This window comes from Heliangelus exortis, chromosome 6 (assembly GCF_036169615.1).
Source record: "Heliangelus exortis chromosome 6, bHelExo1.hap1, whole genome shotgun sequence".
NCBI classification, from domain to species: Eukaryota; Metazoa; Chordata; class Aves; order Apodiformes; family Trochilidae; genus Heliangelus; species Heliangelus exortis.
The window spans coordinates 34,425,098-34,451,093 of NC_092427.1; the positions used below are offsets into that span (position 1 = coordinate 34,425,098).

Sequence of the window (25,996 nt, forward strand, 5' to 3'; positions counted from 1 at the left end):
CAACCATAAAACCTAATTAATTAAAATAGCACCAAGAGGAAGTTGGGTAATAAGTTGGTTGCAGCTATAACTTAATTTAGTGGCCTGAGATCTTGTTTTGAGAATAGAAAAACATGACTGGCAAAGCTGAAAGCATTGGTTTGGGAAATAAAGAAAGATTATTTGCTTTCAAAATCTTAAAACTCAGGGCTTGGCCCCACTGAAATCACTGATAATTTTGTCACTCAACTCACAGAAATACAGATTCATCTCTTTGTTAGTAGGAGCTCTTGCTCTAAGGAGTGGCCGTGACAAACTGAAGGGCAATTTTCTGGGTCTGTTCTCCAGGTAGTTTGGGTGACCTTGGGCAAATCAATTTAGCAGCAGGGAGAGGACTCATTGTTAGAGAGAAACTTTATTCTTTCTGTGGATACAAGCAGCTCTCTGCCTGCCCAGCTGCTGGCCATAAAGCACCCCACAAAACAGTCCCAGTGTTAAGACACTGGAGCCAACTCCACGTGAGTTGACCCAAACCAGAGCAGGGATAATGGGACAGTCCCAGTGCTGGAGCCCCTTGGGGCAGAGCCAGCTCACACCTCCCTGCACTGCCCTTTGCTGCCTCCACACCTTAAGCCTACACAGTTTCCAAACTTCCCCTCCTTGTCCCTCCTGTCCCCCACTGTTAAAAAGCAAATAGTGTCTCCCACTTGGAAGAGTTGTGAGAACAAAACGTGTGCTGTTCCAAGGTGGGACCTCTGGAAGCCTACGGGCAGCTGGGAAAGGAGAGGATAAGTGGTAGAGGTTGCAAAGCAGTTAATTAATTACTGATCTGAGGTGATGATGTTCAGAGATGAGATGAGATGGGTAAAAATACTCAATATTCTTGTTTGGCTGAAACTATTCCTCTCCATTCATCCTCTCTGATTCAGAAGAACTGAGGCTTGAAATGGATGCCCTGTGACACTTGCTGAAAAGAATCTGTCAGACCAGTGGTGTTTGAAAGCTCTTGGCAGAGGCACTGAGGGGCTCCTTTAGCTCCCTAAATGCAGGCTTGTTTTGGAGCTAAGTGACACAAGTTTTGCTGTGGGAATTGCATCCAGTTGCTGGCTTCCCATCACAGAATCTGTATTTGACTAAATTTTTCCAGCTAGTAAGATGTCAGACATGACACAAGTAGGGTCTTGAACTTTGAGCTCTGTGAGATGAACAATGTTTAATTCAGACATCAAAAAGCAGGCTTGGGGGTGAGGGGAGGGAAGGAGAGACAGAAGGAGTGTGAGAAGTTACTCAAGTGTAGTAGGACTGAATTTCCAATATTAAGATGTAGGATTGTTGGCAGACTAACTGGGATCAGAAGGCCTTGGCAGGATTTTTGGTGATCCCTTTGTGTCTCTGAGATCATATTGCATTTCCTATATTTATTACTTAATCAAATAAACCAGAAAACTTGACCATATCAGGCCGAGCTGAAACCAGAGTGCCAGACAGCTCTTAGGTTGATGAGCTATAGGATCACTGCAGATTATTTGTGTAGAAAACTATTTGTATAAATACATGTAGAAAACTGTGTATTTGTGTGTGTTACCTTGCTGAAACTTAGGACTGCCTCCCAAACTGGTGTGATGCCAGGCATATGATGCTGCTCAAAAAAATGTGCTCTGTAAGAGCCAAAGACTGAACCAGGTGGATTTAATTCTTATACACTACTTTATGACATTTTTCTTGTGTATGTTTCTGCTCAGTGAGCAAAGGCAGCATCAGTTAACACCAACTGGGATATGTGTCTTTGTACACCAAAACTTGGAGGAAAATGGAGGGAAACTGGAAATACCACCATCAAACTTCCAGTGACAAAAGCTGTAACTTTGGGATTTTTATTTTTTTTCTGGTCAGGACCATATAAACTTGATTTTTGGCTGTTTATTTCCTAGCCTAAACCCTATTTGTAGTCCAGTGCTTGAGCATCCCTTCTCAGTGCCCTTTGGTGTGTGCTTTTTGGCAGCAATTTTTGCTTAAGCCCTGACTCAGCCCCTGCCAGTTCCAAACCTAAAAGTACCCACCACCTGTCCAAGGTGAGCCAAACATCCCAATTAACTCTCCACTCAAACCCAGGTTTAACCCTGGCTTTATCCTATACCAAAGCTTATTCCACAAACCCTTTACTAGTTCAAATCACAGACTAGTGGCATTCCAGCTCAGTTTTTAGTTTTTTGAAGCACTGATCATGAGCTCCAGTGGTTTGTTTAGAATCATGCATGTTATCAGTTTGAGTCTTTTCAAGCATAAACACATGCAATCAAAATTAGCTTTTCTTCAAAGCTCTGCTTTAATGAAATAAACCTGTAGCAAGCTGTCTAACTTGGTTTTGCAACTAAAATATTCTTTCCATTGTTATATTTACAGTAGGAGCAAGTATCATAAAATTAACTAGAAACTGGGAAAACTGAGACCTGAAATGAGAACACCAGGCCATACCCTAAAAAAAGGCTCCTGAAACACACTCACACTCTGCTGAGTCTCTCAGTATAGAGCAAATGTCACAGAGACCACACAGAACTGGTATTTATTTCAACTGAATTCTTCTGTGATGCTCACAATGCCCTGAAAAGAGCTTTTTTCCCCCCAAAGATAAATTACACAGCAGAGAAAATTTGTTCCTCCTGAAATCAAACTGTAAAGTTCAGGGTATTGGATAATAGCTGAGGCTATCACCATATTTATTATGTGCAGTAATCATCATGACAGGTTTTTTGTCAGTTAATTAGAATTTTAAATTTATCCCCTCATTTCAGCAAGAGTTGAGCTAATTTTGTGACTTTATAAAGGATTTTAATGTTGGTAATGTTGGTGTCTGTGTGCCCAGGGTTTGATCTCTGCCAGCAAGGCAATCCAGGGGAATGAAACCACCTTCAGCAGCAGTAGCTCAGAGTCAGTCACCCATAAATCTCCCCAGGGGATGCATATCCACAGCATCCCTACCCCTCACTCCTCTGTCTTTGCCCTAATTCACCCTTCTTTCCTATCTGAAAATCCATTTGCTCTCTGCTCAGGAGGAGGCAGTTTTTCTGCCTGTTTTATTTAATGTCCTCACCAGTTCAGCCTGGAGTCCTCTGGTGGTCTCCTCCTGGGCTGCCCACCCTGGGAGGATGAACAACAAATGAAATAAAAGAGATCACTGAAAATGAGGAGGGATCCATGCCTGCCCTCAGGAAAAAAAGAAGAGGAGTAGGATGGGTTCTTAAAATAGCAGGAGACATTACAGCTGCTCTCATGGCATCAAGAGTTGACCCTTTCACAAGTTTGTCTGTATGGCTGAGGTTTTCCAGCTTGCCACTGATCAAAGGTGGTTTTGGGGGTTGCTCCAAGTATGAGGGAAAACCTCCCCATTCCACACCCTTTAAGCATCTCTAGCCTTGCCCATAAAAACACACAAAGGGTGCATTTTGGGGACCAGACAAGTTCTTAGAGGCAGGCTGACCAAAGCTGGAATCAAATGAAGTTGAAATGGGTTGACCCCAGCTGACACCCCAAAAAACCCAAATCCCAGCACCCTAAAAGCCTCTGTGGAGAAAAATCAACTCCATCCCCACCAGACCCAGGGCAAAGCCTCTTACTCTTGTTCCACATTTATGAACCTCTTCAGTTGTTGCATGTAACCATGTTGATCTTAGCATGAAAAGGTGAAGGTACAGGTGTTGGTACAACATTCCTCCCAAGCATTTTACTTTGTTTTAAGGACATTAAATGCCCAGGGATGTCACAAGACTGGGAGGAGCCTGGGCTTGGTCTGTGACTGCTCTGCTGACCCATGGCTTTATCCACAGCAATGTGTGTCTTTATCCCCACTGAGAAGCAACGTCCCATCTAATATTTTATTTTAGTATTTTGGGGATTGGGAACCCGGGAGTGATTTTGACTTTGGAGAAGGGAATGTCATGGGAACATTAGGTCCTTAAATTCCTGTTATTCCTCTGTAATGTTTCCCCTTGCGTGGCCTTGGGGCTCTCACTTTTTGGCATATCAGTAAATAGACAATATAATTTTTTATTTAACATTTTTTCTTGCCTGTTACTATTTGACTACCACAAAGCTATTATTCTCAGCACAGAAAGGAGATGGTGTTTGTAGCCTGATGTGATGCACTGCAGTGCCATTTCCCAAAGTCTGAGTTTATTCTTGGAGAGATCTCAATTTAAAAGACTTACCCACTCTCTGTCTGCCCTGCTTCTCAGCTGACTGTCATTCTGGTGGGTGGCTTTTCAGTAGCAAATCTCTTCTGATCCTCTTTGCAATATTCTAATGCCTCATGTTTGGTTAATCCCTTCCCTGCCTGGTGTTTTCAGGGCTGTGGTTTGCATGTCCTCCCTTGCTTCTTGTCTTGCTGCTCCTAGATACAGGTTTAAAAAAAAAAAAAAAAAAAGAAAAGAAAAAAAGCACTTGCATATAAATTAGGAAACTTTCTGGTTTTATTAGCAAAAATATAAATAATACTAATTTTTTTTTTCCTGGTTGATGTTCTCTAGTACTGAGCCACAGGGTAAGGATGGGCAGTACCTGACTGTGTGCAAACCATCCCTGAGCTGCTGCCAGCAGAACCCACGTGTCCACGTTGCAGACAACTTGTGTTCAGCCCCCCTGCAAACCCTCTGCCAAGCAGGATCCCCACGTTCTTATCCAGACTGAAGGTACAGCTGCCTCTCTCCCCAGAGCTCCTCAGGAGTTTTTATTGCTGCTTTTTTCCTTCCTGGTGAACGTGCAGTGCTGCTTTGGTGATTTAGTGCTCTGCTTCTGTAGGCACCACAGAAGGAGCCATCGTTTAGAAAGGTTTCTTAAAAAGAACTCCTGGTCCTTGCCAGGGCAACACCATGAGCCATCAGCAGGAAGCCCTGGGACCACTGAAGTGGTCATCCTCCTCCTGCTGGAGGAGTTCTGAAGAGCTCTCATCTCCAATGAGAATTAATATTATATTCATTAATATAAGTTAATGGGTTTTTTTAAAATGCCCTGATTGCTTCTGAATTCCTCAGGTGGTTTTGCTCTGCTTTTACTTGGAAACACTGACTGCACTGCCAGGTTTAAGGAATGCCAGGGAGTCAGCATTGCTCCCTGTTGTAAAATAAACCACCTGAAAAGGCCCAAGAGCCTAAGTAAAGCATTAGGCTTTCATAATATAATATAATATAATATAATATAATATAATATAATATAATATAATATAATATAATATAATATAATATAATATAAATCATAATATATAATATAAATCATAATATGTAATATAATATACTGTAAATCATATATAATATAATTTAATAATATAATAAAATAATATAATATAAATCATAATATGTAATATAAATCATAATATGTAATATAAATCATAATATGTAATGTAATATAATATACTGTAAATCATATATAATATAGTTTAATAATATAATAAAATATAATAATATAATAAAATATAATAATATAATATGATGTGATAAGATATAATATAACATAATATAACATAATATAACATCTTTGAGATTCAGAGAGAAGCCAGGTTGCTGAAGCTGCTTCACATCAGCCACCAGCTAGCTAAAAATTTGGTTTTGGGGCTTAAAACAGTTTTTCTTTGAGCTACACTTCTAGAGAGAGTATGGTATCTATAAAATGAGGCTTTACATTACAAAAGTGTCTCAGTTTTTGAAAGTAAGGAAGATGTGCTTGTGTCTGGTGGGACTAATAATCCAAATGTCCATTATTCCCATTCTTTCTCTCACAGCAGGAACATTCTGCACGGTGCCTCTTTCAGTACTAAACTCTTTTTCTTCCATATCCTTAGGCTAGACCTGGTCCTGCTTTTACCTCACTACCTATAGGCTATGATCAAAGTGTGTTTGTGTTATGTCCCAGATGTTCCCTAGGTTAAATAGCTGGGTTTTTCAGTGTTTAATATTCACTCTGTCTTATTAATGTTTCTTGAGAAATCTGCTGAAAAAAGGTACAAAATGGGACACATACAAAGCTGATGGAGAATGGGCAAGAGGGAGATCTATTCCAAGCAGGATCAGGTTTCTGACTGAAAAGCAGGAATATGGAAAGCATTTTCAGGCCTTGTCTTGCAGAAAGCAGAGGACAAAAGGCCCCATGGGCTTTCTCTGACTTTTTTGTATACTTTGTCTTCTCTGTTCTACAAAAACAAACAAACAAACAAAAAACCACAGCACATTTTCTTAATGGGATCCTTTTAACAATATTTCAATGAGATGCAGGATGATGCAAGTTTCTGAAAATATTGCAGGTTTTATCAAACAACCAAGACCCATTTGGAGACTTTTGTTTTAAGAATACAAAGAATTGCCTGAATAGGCTTCCACTACAAACTTTTTATTGATTTCTAATTTCTAGATTAATGGCTAAAGTGTTGAAACAAAAGAAACTATTGAGTATTACATTCAGTTGTGTTAAAAAAAAAATCTATGCTGCATAGAAACGTGTGATTTATTTTAAGAATCCTATTCTGGTTCCTTCTTTTTTATTACTTCCAAGTATAATTGTTCTTTGTGAAAAAAGAATTAATGCACATTTTATATCTCTTTTTTGTTTGGGCAGACTGCCTCTATAGTGTAATTTATTGTTGTAATTAACTTTTTAGCACATCTGCAATTATCTAGAGAAGTTTTAGGTGAACTGTTGTTTCTTCACAGGGAAGTTTGTAAATTTGGTGGCTTAAAAAGTTGCACAATGTCTTTGCACAGGTGTTGGTGACTGGATTAAAGGAATTTCTGCAACTTGGCCCCTTTCTGCTGAAACACTGGAGCCCGTGCTGAAGTGTAAGTACATGTATAACACTGCTGAAAGTCCTGTGCTAAATGGGGTGTTTGACCCATTTGTTTGGCAGAAAACCAACACTTCTTTCCCCAAATATTTCATCATGATGAAGACTGGTGGGAACAGTAAGCTTGCTTCATGTAGTGCTGAGGATTCAACCATGTGCACAAAGTTTAGTGAATATTCAGCTGGTTCATGCTGTTTTCTTTAAACTAGAGCAGTTTATGCACAGCCAGGTAACACCAAAAAAATCAAATGAATACCAATGCATTATACACTTATATTTTAAATATCCAAGATACCTGCAGATGAAGAGGATTTATATTCTACACTTGGAAGTTGAAAGCGACCAAACCCTTTTTAAAAGCAGGATGGGAGGTTCCAAAAAATAATTTTGCTCTAGGAATCAATGTTGTGCCCTGAGGTTTGGAGCAAATGTGCAGTTGCCACCATCATGTGCTTTTGTAGTAACAGAGTTGAAAACTAGGGCAGTGATGAGTGATTTCTGTGGTCCGTGCATGGGCACTCTGGTCACACTTGTCCTTCATTTTCATCAAAGTGATTGCAAACATCAAGAAAATGTTTTAAGGAAATATAAGCTCTGAGAACAGGCTTTGGGTGACCTCAGTTGTGCAGACTATGAGAGTGAGGCATAAGAAGATAAGTATGAGGTAAAAAAAAAAAAAGAGAAAAAAATTCATAGCTGAGGAAAGGAACATCTTTCCTATCAACAAAGTTTTTTGAAAATACAAGAATTATTTAAAAGGGATTTACTTACTCTGCAGAGCAGGTGGTTGCAGTGAGGAAGACCTCTGCATCATGGTTTTGATTTTGTGACTCAAAACACCTCATTGCAAGGTGGTCAGAGCACGTTGGGTAAAATTTGGAGGCTTTTGGATTATTAGGAGATTTTAGTCAATGAGAAAACTTGGGGGATTTTTAGCTCTTCAGACTCTGTATTGATTCTTTTCAGCCTGTGTAACATTTTCCAGCCTGTACAGTTAGTGGATTGCTGCACATATAAATAGATTTTATAAAGTCACCACATGACCATGGGCACGTGGGGAGGGGAGATACTGGGGCAGAGGAGACTTGGCACATTTTCCCTTCTTTAACTCTTCAACTGAATCACAAATCTGTGCCTCAGGAACAGCCTCAGCCATGCATGACTGTAAAGAAAAAATAATAATTAAGAACAGAGCAAGCAACTGATGAGTAGGGCCTGGGTTGCTGGTTGGATTTGGACAGAGGAGGAGCTGATGGTTTGGAGGAGGAAGGGTTTGCACGCAGGGAGAAGCTGTGATGGTTGGGGTGGACAGGAACTGTGAAAAAACAGTATTTATGCTGCATGTACCTCATTATTGGAAAGTGCTTGTGTCACCCTGGGGACATCCAAGGGGTTGTTCCCTGCTGGGGTGGCCACGAGCACACACAGCAGGGCACACTCAGTGTTTGGAGGGCTTGGGCTGTACCATAATAAGATCTAGGAAACTGTCTTAATAACTAATAAAGATAGCTAATAAAGTTAAGTATCAGGTGACACCAAAATGTCACCAAAGATAATTTCTTCTGGAGGAAGAGTGCCTTCCTTACCCCTGCTGGACAGTGCTTTCAGCCCCTTAAACTGGGGGAAGGGGTGTCAGAGGCAGCAGGGTCTGGGAAACTGAGTCCCACTTTGGTTCCTGTGTCCTCCCCAAAGGGTCAGTGTGCACCTCTGAGGCCTCTGTGCTGGGCTACCTGACACTGTTGTTTGCAACATCCCAGCACCCACGTTTGGCCCCAGCCTTTCCCTTTGAAATGCTTTATGAATTAAATATTTCATCCACTGCCTGGTCTGTGCCTGGTGGGAGTCATTTCAAACGGATGCTCTGCATTTAAGCAGACTGACTGCTTGGCTTCAGCCAAACCTAATAATAAGCTGTGCCTTTCATGCTCCACAGCTAATGAAATATTAAATACCTTTTGGCACCCAGAACTAAATGCCAGCTCAAAATTCCCATCAGGCTGATCTCCCTCTCCCTGTTTCCCCCTGCTTCGGGCTGAGGTGGTGAATGGTTTGTAGCTGGGTGGTGCTATGGGGGGCAGGCAGGGCAGAAGTGCAGTCTGGTTCTTATCTGTTGTTGGGATGCAAGGACGGGTCCAAATCTGGTGCTGTTGCTGTGCTGGCAGCCTGGGACCTGTCTGCCACACCTCTTCCAAGTTGCTCAGTGCCAACTACACTGGCTGAAAAGCTGAAAAGTAGAGTCTCATGGTAGGAACCAGGCTAGAGTGAAAAAAAAAAAAAAAGAGTGCACAAGTCCCTGTGAAGACAATTCAGAAATTAGTTATGAAATTCTTATTAAAACATATTATAATTAAAATATATAGTGTATATAGCATTTAAAATATATATTATCTACAGTTTAAAAATCCCTGGTGTGATAATACCATGGTGTTAATGCAAAGTAACAGTGCCTTTCCCATAATCTATCTTATTTTAGTTCCCTGGTTTTATTTTATTTGCTCCTCCACATGCTTGGAGGTGAAGTAAATCAGAAATAAAAACATCTCACCAAAACCTACCTGGGTCAGTGGGTCCCAAGTCACAGCTTCTGGAAATCAAAGGATATTGTGCCACCAGCTTTAATATGCTTGGGGCCAAGCTCCTCAAACCTGCTCCTGCAAACACTTGCAGGGGGGATTTTCCTGCCTGGGCTCTATGGAGCCTTTGCATCAGCTGCTGGGCTGTGTTTGTGGAGCTGCAGAAGGTGCCAGCCCCCCTGCTCTCAGGGGGATGCATCCTGTGGCTTTACCTGGATCATTCTTTGGCTTTGATACCTTCCCCATAAATTCCTTGGCTGGCTGATGAAAGCTGACCATAAAACTGCTGGCTAAACACAGCAGAAGGCTTTTAACTGTGGCTCTGTGCAGGTGTTTTTAAAGCATCTGCTGCCTCAGCTGCAGGGCAGGAGCTTTCAGGAGAAAACCTGCCAGAGAAACCAGGGCCCTGCACCAGCCTCGGGTCCCCAAGCATGGAGCCCATCACTGCTGGCACCCTGGGGATGCTGCTAGTCCTGGGATGCTGTTTTCCAGCCCTGGCCAGGGGTGAGCTCCATGGGGCTTTTCCCAGGAGAAGCCCAGAGCATGTTTTTAGGGGTCGGGTAGTGGCCTTGATGCCAAAGGCAGCAACAGTTTATGGAGTGGTTTGGGTTGGAAGGGACCTTCAAACTCATCCAGTCCCCACCAGCCCAGGTTGCTCCCAGCCCCATCCCACCCAGCACTGCCAGGGATGGGGCAGCCACAGCTGCTCTGGGCAGCCTGGGCTCACCACCCTATTTCTTCCTAATGCCCAACCTACTTTCTCTCCACAGCCTCTCTTGTTATATTTTAGAAAACCTACAAATGTTACTTTGCTTTGCTCAGCTCCATTCAGGAAGCTTTCCCATGAGCTGCGGGGGCCCTTTTTTAAAATTTTTTTTTTTAATTATTATTATTATTATTTTAATTTTTTTTTTTATTTTATTTTAAAGCCGAGCTTTGGTGTCATTCATATTTTTTTCTGCTGTGCTGCCGTGGGGCAGGCTCAGCCGGGCGCTACACCCCTCAGGCAAGCCCCTCCGTTTCCTTCCCCTCATCCTCACCGTGCCGGGGCGGTCTCACAGGAGGACCGAGTCCGACTCCCATTACCAGAACCTTTCCCGGAGTGACTCCACCCTTGAACAGCGCTTCCCCACCTTTAAACGAAGGAGAAGCTGACGAGAGGCGATTTCCCTGGGCCGGGTAATTATTTCCTTTCCCTCTTCCTATTTTTATTATTACTATTCTTTTCCAATTCTCTTATTTATTTCAAATCCCAGGCCTTACCGCGCCGGGTGGGAGGTGGGGGGGTGGCGGGGCGGGGTGGTTGTGGCCGCGATGCCGCTGAAGTGCGGGGTCCGTCCCCGTCCCCCCCCTCCTCTCACCCCGCAGCCCCTGCAGAGGTGCAGCCCTCGCCCTCTCCCACGGCCCCGGGGAGCCCCTGCCCCTTCCCGCAGCTGAAGCGTGGATGCGGGAGTGTGGATGCGGGAGCGTGGATGCGGGAGCCGCTCCCGGTGTGAGGGAGGGGCCTGCGGGGGTCTGGGCAGGGCGGCTGCGCGGTTCCCCCCCCATCATCCTATCTCCCCCTTCCCTTCCAAGTGTTGTCACCGTAGACTTTTGAGGATGTTTTCGCGTCCTTGTCGTTCCCGGGCAGGATTCGGGTGGAGGCAGCGTTGGTGGGACGAGGGCCCGGATCGTGCGGAGGAAGGAGCTGCCCCCCCGCCTCTCCGGGAGTCTCCGCCGCTCCATGGAGGGAAGCGTGCGGGTGGCATCACGGCTCCGAGATGCTCCGAGCGCTGAACCCACCCCCACCGCGCTGGTATGTCCGAGAGGGTTTTCTTATCTGTCTGAGGAGCTGCGAAAGGGTTCTGGGGATGGGCTGGGCGAGCCATGGGGCCAGCAGTGGCCGTGGGGCAGGACTGACCTTCAGCATCCTCAGGTTGTGCGGTGGAAGAGCTGCGAGGTGGGGTTTCTTCGGACAGGAGGTCGTGACGCCTCCACTCCTCCCATCGTCTCCCCCTGAGGGTGCTGGCAATAAAGTCCTCAGATCCGAGGTGCTGCTCCGGTTGGGTTGGGGATGTCTTGTGAAGTGCTGCCTAAAGCAGCAGGAGCAGAGCCGGGGTGGGAAGGGACACGGCGTGGCCACCTCTGTAAAGCTGCCAGACCAGGGGGTTTGGTGGCAGGAGGGTTTCTGGGCTGCTGCTGCTGCTGCTCTGCCCTGGGTGCCTTCCCCAAGGCAGCACTGGGGAGGTGACTTGGATCCAGGCTGTAAAATACAGGTTTGGGTGCTTCTGATCAGCCGTGGCAGAAATTGTAAAATATTTGGAAACATCTCATGCTTTCTCAGAGTTGAGGAAGCAGCAGTCCAGATAGGGTTTCTAAATATAGTCATTAAAAAAATAAAAAATGCAGGGATTTGTAGTATAGTCTTAACAAAGTGGTGTTTTCCACCAACACGTTAGTTTTCTTCAGAACATGATGTTCTCCTCAGAAAATTCTTTCTTAGAAGTCACTTGGGTTTGTTTTGAGTCACACGAAGGGTTGGGTAGAGCCTGGTGACACTCCTGGCTCTGGGGACACGTTGTTTCAGGGGGCAGGGGGTCCAGCAGTGCTGCAGGGGGCACGGCCACCTGGCTGCTCTGTGTGCTGGGTGTGAGGTGGCAGCTCCTGGAGCAGCAGAAGGTGGTGCCTGAGGAGTGGTGAAATCAAAGAAAACAAATCCTGGGGGGGAGCCATGAGGCAGAGGGATTTTTAAGGCTGACATCGGTCTTCATTGCAATTCTGGGCAGCTTTTGTTGAGCTGGAGCATCAGGTTATTAACTCCTGGCTTGGCTGCCTTACTCCTCAGCTGATTTCTGCCAAGCACTGGTGACACGGTTGTGATTTTAAAACACGGGGAAGCTGTGGAAAAAAAATGGGTCTTTGGTTGTGTTCCCGATTCCAATTCCTAGTTTTACAGTTGTCTTCTGCACAGGAAGATGCAAGAACAGAATGGGGTTGTGTGCTGCTTTCCTTGTGCTCCCCTCTGGCTGATCTTGGGCAGCTCCTGGCCATCTCCTTCCCCCTGACTTTGATTTGTGCTGCTCCAGCCTCTGGAAGAGCATCAGGAAGGAAACTGAGGTTCCTCATTTGTACCTTATGATCTGCAGCTCCATATGGTTGCAGCTGAGCCTTGTGACAGATACTACAACAGAACATGACCCTGTCAGACTGAGGTGCTGATCCACTGCTTTACCTGCTGCTCATCAGTTCTCACTGGCAGGATCCCCAGGCTGGGCAGCAGCCAGCAAAGACAGAAGGAGTTTTCCAGCTTGGAAAGATTTGTGCATCCCTATTTGTGCTCTGCAGCAGTCTGTCTTTGGGTGGCATCTGTTGGGGACAGTACTATACCTTTATGAAGTGATGTGCCTTTAAACAAGGCTAGACCCTAACTTTTAGCACAAAATATAAGTAGCTTGATGTTTTCCTCTGTTCCAGGAGGTGGGCTGCAGCTCCACAATTAACTTGTTGGGATGAAAGTTTTGGTGTATATATAGGAATATACCCGTTTCTCCTCCTGATCATTCAAAACAGTGTCAGAGCACTGTAACAAACCCAACAGGCAGCTTCGTGTCAACCCAGCACTGTGCTTTGGGGACACCCAACATCAGTGTGGGGCTCACTTGGCCTCTCTGACACACTTTGGTGGTAAACCTCACGTTTTCCCCTGCTGTGGGGAGAGAGTTTGTGGGGGTGTAGTCCAGGCCTTACATTTGCAGCTGACAGGTTGTGGGGAGGGAGAGGGCTTTGCTGGAAGTGGATTTCCATGGGCAAGGAAACAGCTGTATGTCTGATTTACAAACTTCATATCCATTTAGTGTGGTTGGTCTCTGATGTCCTGTTCTGAGCATTATTTTGGTTTTGGGTCTGGGAACTCTTAGAGAGTTTCAGCTCTCCTCCACAACCATTAGCTTTTCCTACCTCTGAACCAAGGCATTTGTCTGTAATTTCTGTTGTTGAGTTCCTTCAGTTTTGGCTTAACTCTCTGCAGATGGAGTTTTGGGAAGCTTTTGGGAAGCTCTGCATCTTCTTCATGCCCTGCAGCCTCACTCTGAGGCCTCACCTGCTAAGGAAACTCCTCTGATCTGCTCTTACTCATCCAGAAAATAGGCATTCACAGACATTGGAGACATTTAGGGGGGTGGAAACACCAGGCATTGAAAAATCACATACAGTTAATATGTTGTACATCTTTTCTCCAAAACAGTAGGATTGCAGGGGGGTTGGAACCAGATGATCTGTAAGATCCCTTCCAACTCAAACCATTCTGTGAGTCTGTGATTCTTTGTACAGCTGCTGGAAAAGCAGCAAGGTTAAATGGGAATTTTTAGCATCTTCTTGCCTTTAGGCTGCTCTCTCAGCTGCATGCAGCTCTGGTAAATAAACCTCTGTGCTGGAGGAAGGAGGGAGGATTTCAGGACTGGCTGACTGGGTACAATTTTATTTTCATGAAATTAGCCACCAAGCACACCAAGTTCTTTACTTTTAACAAGACTGTTTTCCCCCAAAATGAAAACTAACTTTGTGGCTGCTGAGAACTGCACCTGCAGGCATTGCTGTTTTCTGGATTTTTGATAGTTTCACCTAAAGGCTCCTTGCTGTACTTCACCTTTTCTTGCTACATCAGCTGTCCCCTTACTGAAAAGCCTTTTAAAGTTAGAGGTGATGCCCCATTCTGAAAAGTGAGCCTCTTTGTTTCCACATTCAGTTCCAAACTGCCTTTGAAACCTGCAAAATTTTTTCAGTTCTGGCCCGGGAGGCAGGGGAAGAGGGGGGGGGAAGAACTCAAGCCTTTGAAATTCCATCGTGTACCCCGAGACAGATATCCAGGAGACTTCCAGGGATGTGCTAATCCTGCCCAGCAGTTGTTTGTGGCTCCTGCATTCAGCCCTTCCAGCCCCTGACTCTTATCTCCTGTTGGCAGCAAGCGGCGGAGAGGCAGAGGACGGCCCTGGGAGGAACGAGGGCTTCAGTTTTGCTCTTGGTTGCAGAGTTGTTCCAGGGTATTTAGGTATTTCAGTCATGGCCTGAGGTAGCTGAAGCCTTATCTGGAGATAAGGGCAGCTTTTTAAAACTTCCAGCTTTTAGGAGGAATCTTTGTTGCCAGTGCAGCACGTCCTGTGGTTGGGTTTGCAGAATGCTGGGTGCTGGGGGGAGGCAGAAATGAAAATTGGTGGCTTGGGGAGCCCCTGAGTCCTGCAGGGGTGGAGGAGATGCTGTGCTCCAAGGGAATGATTCAGCCCTCTGCCATTTTTGTGCCTCTCCCCTCTTCAAAGCTGCAGACTACCCAGAGGCATAATATCAGGTATCCTCCTGAGCAAAATCCCACCTTGTTAGGGAGAGGAAAGGCAGGCACAGGATGTTCTGGGCTTCTTTTTCTTTCCAGCATTACATGAAGGATGTAAATATTTAACGTGGTGTAATTGGCAGGTCTGGGTGCTGTTTGGTTTACCAAAGCTGAGCTGGCACCTCAGCTGGGTCACCTGCCTTTAGTTTGAATACCTTTGTTGCAGAGAGTCCTGCCTATTGTTCCTGTGATAATGACAGCACTGTGGTTATCTGCCTTTTGTCCCTGTGCACCTGGGTCATAAAGGTCCAGGTCTCAGCAGAAGCTCTGAAAAGAAGGGAAAACAGGAGAGAACTTTTAAGCCTAGGCAAAAGATGAGGTACTCCAGATGCTGGTGTTTTTCCCTTGGTGTGTCTTTGCTGAAATCACCATTCTCTGGACTTTGCTGTGGAAGGAGGTTGGCATCCTGCACGTTGCACAGGAGCCACTTCCCTGAGCAGTGGCCCCACTGCATCCCCAGGATCAGGTGCAGTCTCCAAATGGCTGCAAGGCTGCCATTTAATCTGATTTCTGAAGTGCTGCATCATCCTTTTACCTTTGACCAAAGGCAAGTACTGTGGGTGCACAAGCAAGCAGACTTCTGGGAGGCCAGCACTGCAGAGAGGCATCTAACTCTGGTAATGTGTGATTCTGAAATTTCCTGAGTGCTGAGGATTGTTTATTGGCTCCCTTTGCAGAGTCCCAGGTGTGAAGCTGTCTGCACTGTCGTGGGGACAAGTCAGACAACGTGTTAAAAGCAGCCTCATTTTTGGTGAGTAGCACACTGAGATTCTCTTGTGGATACCAAGGGGAAAAATTAGAAGGCTCCCTGGCTGGAGGAAGGTTACAAGGAGTCATGTTTGAACCTAAAAGTTTGGAAAGTGAGGAGCCTGGTTCTGTCACAGGAGAAATTACTGGCTGTGTTCAGTTGGGCACAGCTGCCCTAAGCTATTCTGCAAAATGTGACTTGTTTTCAATTCAATGACTGCTAAAACACAGCCTGAAAAAAAGAGATTCCAGGCAGTAAGGCTTTGAACTTCAAGGAGATTTTTTTTCAGAGGTCTTATGAATGGAAACCATTTAAATGGTAACAGGGAACTTACTTGCATGTGATAGCTTGAGAGGTGTAACAGCAAAACTCTGGTTCTGATGCTTCATCACCATGAGGGGCATTCCAGAGAGGCAGGTGCCAGAGGGCCAAGCAGCCTCTTGGCCAGGCTGGCAAAGTGTTTCCTGACAAGGTGTGTTCATTGTTTGTTTCCTTCAGTGGTTAGAAATTAATTTGGCAGAAAAGGGCAGAAAACACTAAGCCAGCTTGGCCAAGAGACTTGCTTGGCCCTCTCATGCAAGGTACAGCTCCCTCAATACCTCCCCTCCCCTGGTATTACCAGAGGGCACACATGTAGAGAATCATAGAATTGGCTGGGTTGTATTTATGTAGTAAATAACCTAAATAACCTACTAAAGTAAATAACCTACTATTTATGTAGTAAATAACCTAACAAGTGCCATGACACTGCAACTTTTTTCATGGGAACTTCCAGTTCCAGGGATATGGAAGGGGACTGATTGTTTTCAGGAGTTAAAGTAGGTATTTAAAAGCATATTGACTGCATGTCCACTGCAACTGAGCACAGCCAGGAACCTGTGTTTTCCAGGTGAATTAAATCAACATTTCACTTATTTTAAAATCTAAAAAGAGGAGCTATGTTCTGGTTTGCTGCTCTAGCTCCTGGCTGCCTGTGTAACACAGCAGATTGCAGCTCCCTGACCTCTGCCCAGAGCTAAGCACAGCAGTTCAGGAACTGCATCTGCTGAGGTTTTGCCCTGAGCCTCCAACCATGTATGCAGAGGTTTCTGAGCCACAACTGGCAGCAAATTAGAGCTGGAAAGAAGCAGACCCCTGTCAAAACATTTTGGTTGCTGTTACTGAAATGTCATGGAAGTTAAATGAGCTGCCTTTTATTTTATTTTTTTTTTTTTTTAATGTTAAAATCCCTTTCAGAACTTTACACTCTGAAGACGAGTTGGGTGGAGAGGATTTAAAGAGCACTTTGATGTATGTGTGCAAGCCAGGCTTGTCAGAAAAACAGGAAAGTAGTCAGAAGGCTGAGGGCAGCTTCCTTTGCCATCATTTATGTCCCAACAATTATTAACTTGAGTGGGCAAACTATAAAACTCACTGCAGCAACTTGGAAAATACCATGCTCTGTAAATAATGAAATGAGCAACAGCCAAGAATTCAAACTGGGGTCTGTAACTTTGCTTTTAAGCTCATCTAGTAATGACTTTGGAACAATTTAGTTGTCTTGCATGTTTTGCTGTCCAGGAGTTTGATAGCCTGCCCCTCCCTCTGTGTAGGGCAGTCACACAAACATTTGGTTTAGCCCAAATGAAAGGGCAGAGGAAAGAAGGTGGGGACAGAAGAAAATCCTGCAGATAAAGATGCTGACTTAGGGAATTTCTCCCCACATACTTCAGGAGATGTTTGTCCTCCCTCCACTCACATTCCCTCCTTCTTTCTGCTAGACACTGACTCATCTGCTGGTGCCCCCTAACAGGAGGGGAAATCTCCAGTTGTAGGACAAAAACATCTTGAAACTATGATAAAACACTCACCAAAACTGGCTACCATTTAACAGACCTCCTTTAAAAAAGCACCAAAAAAGGATAACCTATAAAAGAATATGTCTCCAAAAGTAGATTAAAAAATGCAAATCTGAATAGTCACGAAATAAAAGTGTCAGGGATGAAAGTGATGAAATAAATGCTTGGGGACTCTGAGGCTTAAATCTGCAATATTCACAGTTCCAAGCCTAAGGAGGGCATGATATCTAATCCAAAATTTCCAACTGTTCCCAGCAGCAGAATGAGAAGGGATTATTGGACAGCACTCCTGTGTACCTCTCAGGGAAGCTCCTGAAATACCTCAGCTGCAACTTCCAGGTATCAGCAGTGCTGGGTTCCAGATGCTGTTGGTGATTCTTTGCCACATTCAAGCTATAGAATCCTAGAACTGGCTGGGTTGGAAGGGACCTCAGGGATCATCAAGTCCAACCCTTGATCCACTCCCGCTGCAGTTCCCAGCCCATGGCACTGAGTGCCACATCCAGGCTCTTTTGAAATATCTCCAGGGATGGAGAATCCACCCCTTCCCTGGGCAGCCCATTCCAATGCCTGAGCACCCTCTCCAGAAAGAAATTCTTTCTCATGTCCAACCTAAACCTCCCCTGGCACAACTTGAGACCTCTTGTGCCCTCTTGTCTTGCTGAGAGTTGCCTGGGAAAAGAGCCCAACCCCCCCCTGGCTCCAACCTCCTTTCAGGGAGTTGGAGAGAGTGATGAGGTCTCCCCTGAGCCTCCTCTTCTCCAGCCTCAACACCCCCAGCTCCCTCAGCCCTTCCTCACAGGACTTGTGCTGGATCCCTTCCCAGCCTCCTTGCTCTTCTCTGGACCTGCTCCAGCACCTCAATCTCCTTCCTGAGCTGAGGGGCCCAGAACTGGACACAGGACTCGAGGTGTGGCCTCACCAGCGCTGAGTACAGGGGCAGTGTTAGTCCAGAAGAGCAATTCTTTTTATTAATGTATTATTACTGGTAAATATTGAAATTAGGCATGCATAAGATATTGCTCTTTGAAAGTTCTGAATTATTTAGCTGTCTGAATTGCTTTCAGGCATCTCCTTGGCCTCTGGTCTGTAACCATGTTCTGGAAGCATTTTAGATTTCATCAGTGTATGCAGTTGGTAGACCTGAGCATCAAGTTCATGGGGTTTTTATAAAGCTCCATAGAAAAAAATGGGGTTTCTTGTGCAGTGAAGGAAATCCTTTCTTTTAACTCAATTAATAACAAGTTATTACAATAAAAATCTCACTGATAGCTTAGCTCTCCTCTGTGCTGAGTACAAATGGTAGCAGCAGGGTTTATGTTACAGGCTTGGTATCCACACTGCCTCCTCTGCAGTGTGTCACCACACACTAAAGAAACTTCATGAAATTTTTTTAAAGTGCCTTACAAACATTCTTCTAAAATGCTGAAATGTTCTGATCTGAAGCTACAGAAAACGTTTGGAAGTCCTTGGTGGTTTCTGAAGCTCTTTAGGCCTGACTTCCTGCCAGGAACACCAACTTTGGAGTGCTGGCACTTCAGCCCATCAAGCTGCTTTCTGAACAGGTAGTGATGTTTTTCTGAAGCATCAGAAAGAGGAGAGAAGGTTGTCACTGTGAACCTGGTTCTTACAAGTCAGCTGCTGGACTGGGGAAGTCCCATCCTACCTGCTGAGCACCATCTGCCTGCAAATGGGATTAATTTCCCCTGGAAATATTTGCCTGTGGTCAGGTTACTGGATTGGAGCCCCATTTCCCCCCAGTATATCAAGCAAGTAAATAAGGCTTAATATCCTTGCCATGATTATGTTTTCAAAGGCTATTTACAAAAAAATCTTTAACTTTGGCTGACCTTAGTACAACGTCATCGGGTGAAGCTGCAGGGAACAGTTGGTTCCTGTGTAGCACAGTCTTTATTTTGGCTGGCAGTCTATTAACTCTGATAAGTGGGGAAGCTCATGCCAAGCAAGCCAGGCATATCTCCTTTGCTTCTGCTTTGTATCTACAGAGAAACAGCTCTGTTGGGCCAGTAAACAAAAAAACACATCTGAGAATTTGAGGCTGACCAATCCTGGTTCTTGAGGAGTTTGACAAAAAGGACCCCCTCAGGTGTTCAGTTCCTCACTCTCCTTTGGTTGAATGCTGCTCCAGCTCTGCCAGACCTGCAGCTGCCTTCCCTACCCTCTCCACCCCCCCGGGGAAAAACACAAAAGGCAGCTCTTGTTTCTCATTGCTGCATGTTCAAGGCTCCTTCAACAGCAGCAGAATGTCACTGAGAATTAGTGTCACCCCTGCCCAAAGGCTGCACAACAGCCCTGACACAAGGCTCTTGTTAGGTGCTGCTTCTGTGGGGCTGGTTTGGGGTTTATTGCTTTTTTTCTTTTTTTTTTTTTTTTTTCTTTTTTAGCAGCAGCCACTGGAGTAAAACAGTATTTGTTTACAGATCTGGGAAACCAGAACTGCATTGTCATTCTGGAGGAAACAGATTATTTTTTTTTTTTCCTAAGATCTTTACATTCCTGGATGGCTGACATGTGCTGGGAATCGCATTCAAAGGCAGCTTGAATTCAGGTCAAGCTTTGCCTGCTTGCAGTGGGTGGATGTTACTGATAAAAACATTTAATGCACACCATGTGGAGATTTCTTGAAGTTGCTTCTGCCAGGGTCTGAGTGAATTTAGCTTTCCTTTTGAGCTGGGTCTGAGTGAATTTAGCTTTCCTTTTGAGCTCACTGAGAATGGCAAGCTACTTATTGCCCTTACATGAAACGCTGTTTTGACAGATTCCTTCAGAAGGAAAAGAAGCACAAAAGGAGACAATTCCTGCTTGGAATATAACTGGGACCACTGGCAAGCAGCAGCAGCAGCAACATTGTGCATCAGCCACTTCCAGGTGTACCAAAAGATGCTGGTGAACTGAATTTGAGAGCTGCGTTTCCAAACGTACCATGGGATGCTTCAAATCCAAGTATGCCTTCCCACACAGCAGTGCTCTGCAGGATGAGGTTGTTGGGGAAGGATGCACTGGGGAAAAATCCTCACTGCTGGCAGGGGGGGATGGAAAAGGTCCACCCAGCATTATAGTTCAAGACTACGCCGACCGTTTCTCCCGGGAGATCCTGGATCAGGCCCTGAAGCAGCTGGCAGTGACTGAAAGCAAATACAGTGACATCCCTTACATTGAGAGTGATGTGCCCTGAGCCCAGGGACTGCCTGCACACTGTGTCCTGTCTGCTGAGCTCTGTGGTGGTGGGAGTGCACGTGAAGTAAAATCACCAGTGATTTAAGCATAATGCCACCTGTGTGAGTGTGTTTGCAAGGAGATGCTGAAAAAAAAAAATAATAATAATAATTGCCTTTTAATCTATATGGCTAAGAAAGTAATGGGATTACAGTAGGAGCTAAATCAGGTGTCACTTGTTAATCAGGAGTGTGCTGGTTGTATTCTGTCTTTGTGTGTGTTGAATGTCATCAGGAATTAAAGAAGAGGAGGAGAAGAATGTGGCTGCCATGCACCTGTCCGAGCACTGCCAGGGAGGCTCCAGAGATGCTCAAGAATGAAGAGTGGATTATTTTTACAGACCACATAAAAAATCAGGGGTCTGTTTGGAGGTGAAAAGAGAAGATCTCCCTGCACTTGGTAAAATTGTCCATGTTTTGCTAGAGTGAAGCCAAGGCCTACAGGCAGCAAAGATAACTGCTGCCCCAAATTTTCCTTTGTTCCCTTGACCTGACTAAACCAAAATAATTCCATCAGTGAGGAGCATTTCACAAACCCAAGCAGCATTCAGGGAACCAGATGGATTATTTTATTATTTCAGCCTCCACTTTTAAGTGAACCAGTGAGAAACACGACACTGTTGTTAAGCAGTGCATTATAATTAACAGCTGCTCTGGCTTCTGGAAATGCAAGGAGGTTATTCCTTACCCTGGGGGAGCTATGGCTGCATTAGACTTGGGCCACTGCATTTTCCTGCAGCTCCTGCAGCCTCAGTGCTACAGAAACCTGGAGCCTGAGCACTGAGTTAGTGAATGAGCCTTAGGCCCAAAGCTAAAGGGCTAAATCCTGACCCATTTTATCCAGCTTGCACCCACACACTGCACCCTGCTTCTCCAGGGCTTGCAGCCTGACCTGCCCTGCTCCTGCCTAGCATTTGAGGTGAATTAATTACAGGCATCTTAAGTGATGGCCCTGCAGAAGCTGGGGCTCTTAGCACCTGTTTGTTCCTTTTTCTGTTAGTGGTGGTGTTGCTGTTTTCCTAAATCAAAGTGCTTTCCATTTTTTTTATTTTATGGGAAAATGCTTTCCACGCTGGCAAACACTGTTACTATTTTTAAAAGGTACACACAGTTCCAGGACTGATACAAAGTATGATTTTTCCAAGCCATGGCAAGAAAGAGGACCATGCAAAGGGTTATTTTTAGTGTTTTCTTAGACATAAGACAGTCTCGGAATTGAGCTGTTTTGCAAACTTTGTGACACAAACTCAGCTATTTGAAATTCACCTGTATGGGTGGAGAAGTGGCTGTATCAAGAGCATCAAAGGTGAGAAAAACTTCTTTGTAACACAGCACAAGATTACTATTAATTCACACTGCCCAGACCCTTCTGTTGAGACTGTTCTCAGGCTTTTGCTGAAAAAGGGGAAAAAAAAAAAAGTATCTGTTTATGTTGTAATGTCTTCTTTGAAGTAATGTAGTCTTCTTGAAGTCCTGTGGGACTAAGGTATTATGGCCATTTAAATTCTGCTGCTAAGAGTGATGTTCCTTGAAGTTGTGAAGTGTGTTAAACATCCACTCATACCCTGCATTTGCTCTGAAAACCCCCCATGCCAAGTATGAGGGTGAAGTAAAAAGCAAACCACTGATCAGATCATTACATATTAATTTGGATATTGCTTAACCACAGTATTAAAGTATTCCTAGGATAGCTAAAATCAAGCTTTAGGACCAAAAAAAAAAAAAAAAAAAAAAAAAAGGTTTAAAAATGTTAACACTGCCTAAGACCCCCAGGTTATTTGCCAGCTGGGTGAACAGGACAGAAAAGAGGACTCACTTCAAGAGTTCTTTGAGGTGCATCTGCCTGCAGGTACCTTGGTGGGTGCTGTGGGGAGCTGGGTGCTGCAGTGCTCACTCTTGCAGTGTCTCAGGTCCTGCCTTTGGGTGCAGCCTTAAGCCTCTGGCACTCCTGGAGTCAGAACTGAGCTTTTGGAAAGCAGCTTCTCCTCTGGCAGGCTGCCTCTGCGTGGCCCAACAGCAGGCAGGAACAGAAAAATGACAGAAAACAGCCTCAGGTGAAATCCTGTACTGCTCCACACTTGGAATTCCCACCCAAGAAGGTTACCCAGGTATAATTAAACTTCTCTTTGGAGCCCTTGCTGCAGGAAGGAGGGAGCCACCCAGAATGTGACAGCCACCCCCTTGCCTGCTGCTGTCACTTACCTGCAGCCACAAAGCTGCTCTTCCCTCATGAAACCTTCAGCAGAGCCTGAAGTGTCATTCCAGCTGCTTGATGGTGCTTCCTGTGGCACTGGCACTTCAGGAAAAGTGTGAAGCAAGTGGGAAGCAAAGGAGCTTGCAAACAAGGAGACATGCAACAGGGAGACAGCTTCTCACCAGGCAAATAATCTCTTTTACAAGGTGCTGTCCTTAATAAATAATGCACCTGCCCTTAAAAAACCCAAACCCGTTCAATACTACAAAGTGGTGGCAGATCAAAGGAGATCTCATCCCAGAGCTCTGCTGTATTTTTAATAGGCACAATAGTAATACATGATAAAAAACATGAAGACTTCTTTACCTAAATAAAATTTCATCTGTTTACTTATCATGAGATTACTCTAAATTGGGCATTAGTCTTATAAAACCCCTACCAGTTGCTTTCCAGCTACGTGGTCACTAATTGTTTGACTTGATTTTGTGGAATAAAGGCACTCCAGTATGGGACTGGCATGCTCTGCAAAACCATTTACTTCTATTTAGGAGTTAAAAATATGTTTGCTTTGTATTTTCTCCAGGAAATGTAAGTAATAGTCTGAGTGGGTACTGTGTGACTGACTTGATATCCTAATAATGGCTCAACACATACTAACTTCAGCACTTTGTAAAACTGACATTTCTGGAGTGTGACACATCAGTATTCCCAAATAAAACATGCTACGATATATTTTTTACAATATTTTTTTGTGGAATATATTTTCTTCTGGACCAAAATAAAATTAAACTTACCATCTGTTTTGTTAAGACTTTTATTTGGTAAAAATGCACAGACTGGACAGGGTCATCTTACCAGGAGCTTGGGATAATTCCCAGACACATAAATATTGGAAGGAACTGAACACACAAGTTGAAGTTGGTTGATAGAGAAGTAAATTCTTGCTAAAACATTCAGTCAGAGAGCCATGATCCCTACTCCCTGGGAATTATTGTGTTTTTCAATAAATGTAATCTCTAAAGATTGTTCCTTTTGTACAAAAACAATGGAATGAACAATTAAAAAAAAAATTAAAACCAGACATTGTTTAAGAATCTGAAAAATAACAAAAAATTTTAACAAATAATGAGAGACCTTTAATTTTTTACTGAACAAGCACAAAGTAGAAATCAAGCCCCACTTTAAGAACTTAGCCTAAATATATTAATTAAAACTTCCAAATTCTTTTGAAAATAAACTCAGTGACTGCCTCCTAACAAATATATACACACCAACATTAACTCCTGGATGAAATTTTAACAATTTCATCTCCAAGATTCCAGTGACAAAACCAGGTGCTATTTGTTCTTGATTTTTCTCTGTATTTTACTCACCCAATCCTTGGAAAGCCCCTCTAGCAGATCACCTTGGTGCCTGAAGTGCCTGGGCTTTGTTTCCAGGCAGCAGCTTCTAGGAAGGAAGGAGCCTTAAACCAGTGTAGCCCATTCCTGTTGCTCATAAAAACTGCCCAGAAAACTCTGTGAGGGTTCTGCTGTAGCTCTGACTTTCTGATGTTCAGGTGCTGATTACTGACTCTGTAATATGAACTAAACTTTTCTTCCTTTACTCTCAGTGGTTCATCTTTAAAGAAGCCAAAATTTCTATCTGTGACCTGCCTGTAACTGTAGGAACCAGAATGAAGAGAGAATGATATTTGATTATTATATTGATATTATATTGATTAACCATAAAGAAGTAAGCAAACTTAATGGGGGAGAAAGTTAAGCATTGTGTTCATAATAGAAAAATTAATTTTATCCCCCCCCTCCCAAAAAAAAATTATCCTTTCATCAAGGGTTATGTCATATAACTTCAATTATTATTAGCATCAGAACCCAGCAAAACAAAACGAGGGGGTTTTGATGTATATTTGAATTTTGATCCCAACAAATCCATTTGTGGATATGTTGTTAAATTCTACAATCCATGCAGCAGCAGATATTTCATGGTTTCCTCTCTTCATTATCTTCAGTGCATAGTGTTGCATTTCCCTTACTTCCCACAAATTTTCCACCCAAAAAAGAAAGGAAAAGTGGGCACCCAGACTAATGGGTACAGATAACTCCAGCCAGGGGCAGTGTTAGAGCCAGGCTGCTCTCTCCCACCAAAATAATTTGATAATCACTTCAACAGAAAATGTGCTGCTGAGAAGGGCTGAGGTTGTTTTTTCCCTCACAAGGGTAAGATGAAGAGAAACTTGCAATGTCTGAAACCATGGGAAACCAATTATGCAGTCTGATCAAACTTAATGGCATTTAAAAAAAATAATGGCTTTACAAACAAATAAAAATGTGCTCTAGGCTCTGGCAATCTTCTGGCATTTTCAGCAACATCTACATCAGTGACACTGAACACGGACCAAATGTTAAATCAATAGAACAATTTCTTGCTCTCAGACTAATAATGTGTCAGGCTGACCTTTTATTTAAAAACTACTTAACACCAGCACATCTTGCATTTCCCTTTGCAGCTTTGACTGTTTGAAAGCTTCAAGTATATTTTGTTTGCATTGTGCAGAGAAGAATCCAAGGCACGATGTCAATTTAAGAGCTCAGAGAGGGAGCCCAGAACACAGAGGTCTCCTGATGTCTTACTTACTAGGTCATCCCTTCAGTATGCTGCCTCCCCCAAAGGCTCCTCCTCAACTAAGAGCTGATGCAAAAAATAAAAAGCAGTAAAAATAACAATTTGCCTTGAAGTAATTTTTCCCCTTATTAATGAGAGATACAATTATTTTGTCACTATGGCAGTATAACAAAAGAGAATGTTCCTGAATGCAAGAACTTAAAAGTCTCAGGCTAGCTGAGAGTCTTGTCAAACTGTGCCCTGCTACTATAAATTTTTATATCATGGAATTAATCAGGTGTAGAAGCAGGTCAATAGGCTTCATCTTTACAACTTGAAATCGTTGCTTCCCAGTGGCTTAAAACAATTGTCCACAAATTCATCACTGACTTCTTCTAGAGCAGCTGGCTTCCATCTGGGAGAATGGTCTTTGTCAATCAGCACTGTCAGGTGGAGTGTAAAAACACACAAAAGTTACTTGTAAACTCTAACTGAGTTGACTTCAGATGGCATCAAGGCAGACAATGGCAGTGAAAACATGGGGGAGAAAAATCAGAGAGCTCTGCTTGGTCACATTTAATAAAAATTCTTGCTTTGTGGCCTGCCTAGGAAAGTATCTGAGGTGCCTGATGATAC

The 25,996-nt window shown here is 44.0% G+C and overlaps 2 protein-coding genes and 2 long non-coding RNA genes across 7 annotated transcripts in view; 2 read left to right on the forward strand and 2 right to left on the reverse strand.

The window, feature by feature from the left end:
- LOC139797853 (uncharacterized) overlaps positions 1 to 4,660 on the forward strand; it is a 10,654-nt gene extending 5,994 nt beyond the window's left edge. Inside the window, exon 3 of the long non-coding RNA XR_011726598.1 lies at positions 4,503 to 4,660. This is a non-coding gene — a long non-coding RNA (uncharacterized lncRNA). The remainder of the gene's footprint in view (positions 1 to 4,502) is intronic.
- LOC139797852 (uncharacterized) overlaps positions 1 to 11,075 on the reverse strand; it is a 23,936-nt gene extending 12,861 nt beyond the window's left edge. For 3 of the 4 annotated variants that reach the window (XR_011726596.1, XR_011726595.1, XR_011726594.1), the window contains exons 1-4: positions 10,419 to 10,542; positions 8,758 to 9,029; positions 5,989 to 6,157; positions 4,185 to 4,366 (exon numbers count right to left, since the gene is read on the reverse strand). This is a non-coding gene — a long non-coding RNA (uncharacterized lncRNA). Of the gene's footprint in view, positions 1 to 4,184; positions 4,367 to 5,988; positions 6,158 to 8,757; positions 9,030 to 10,418; positions 10,543 to 10,962 lie in introns of those variants that run through there. The other variant, XR_011726597.1, reaches the window with a different exon arrangement.
- Positions 11,038 to 23,871, forward strand: C6H2orf88 (chromosome 6 C2orf88 homolog). The gene is made up of 3 exons (XM_071747812.1): positions 11,038 to 11,173; positions 15,418 to 15,491; positions 20,106 to 23,871. Exon 3 carries the CDS (start codon positions 20,271 to 20,273, stop codon positions 20,520 to 20,522), a length of 252 nt encoding a protein of 83 aa, XP_071603913.1. The 5' UTR covers positions 11,038 to 11,173; positions 15,418 to 15,491; positions 20,106 to 20,270; the 3' UTR covers positions 20,523 to 23,871.
- HIBCH (3-hydroxyisobutyryl-CoA hydrolase) overlaps positions 23,557 to 25,996 on the reverse strand; it is a 39,237-nt gene continuing 36,797 nt past the window's right edge. The window contains exon 14 of the mRNA XM_071747811.1: positions 23,557 to 25,803. Coding sequence (XP_071603912.1) covers positions 25,688 to 25,803 — 116 coding nt within the window. The 3' untranslated portion in view covers positions 23,557 to 25,687. The remainder of the gene's footprint in view (positions 25,804 to 25,996) is intronic.

Coding starts and splice junctions, on each gene's coding strand:
- C6H2orf88 (XM_071747812.1), top strand. CDS start 20,271: ATGGGATGCTTCAAATCCAAGTATGCCTTCCCACACAGCAGTGCTCTG.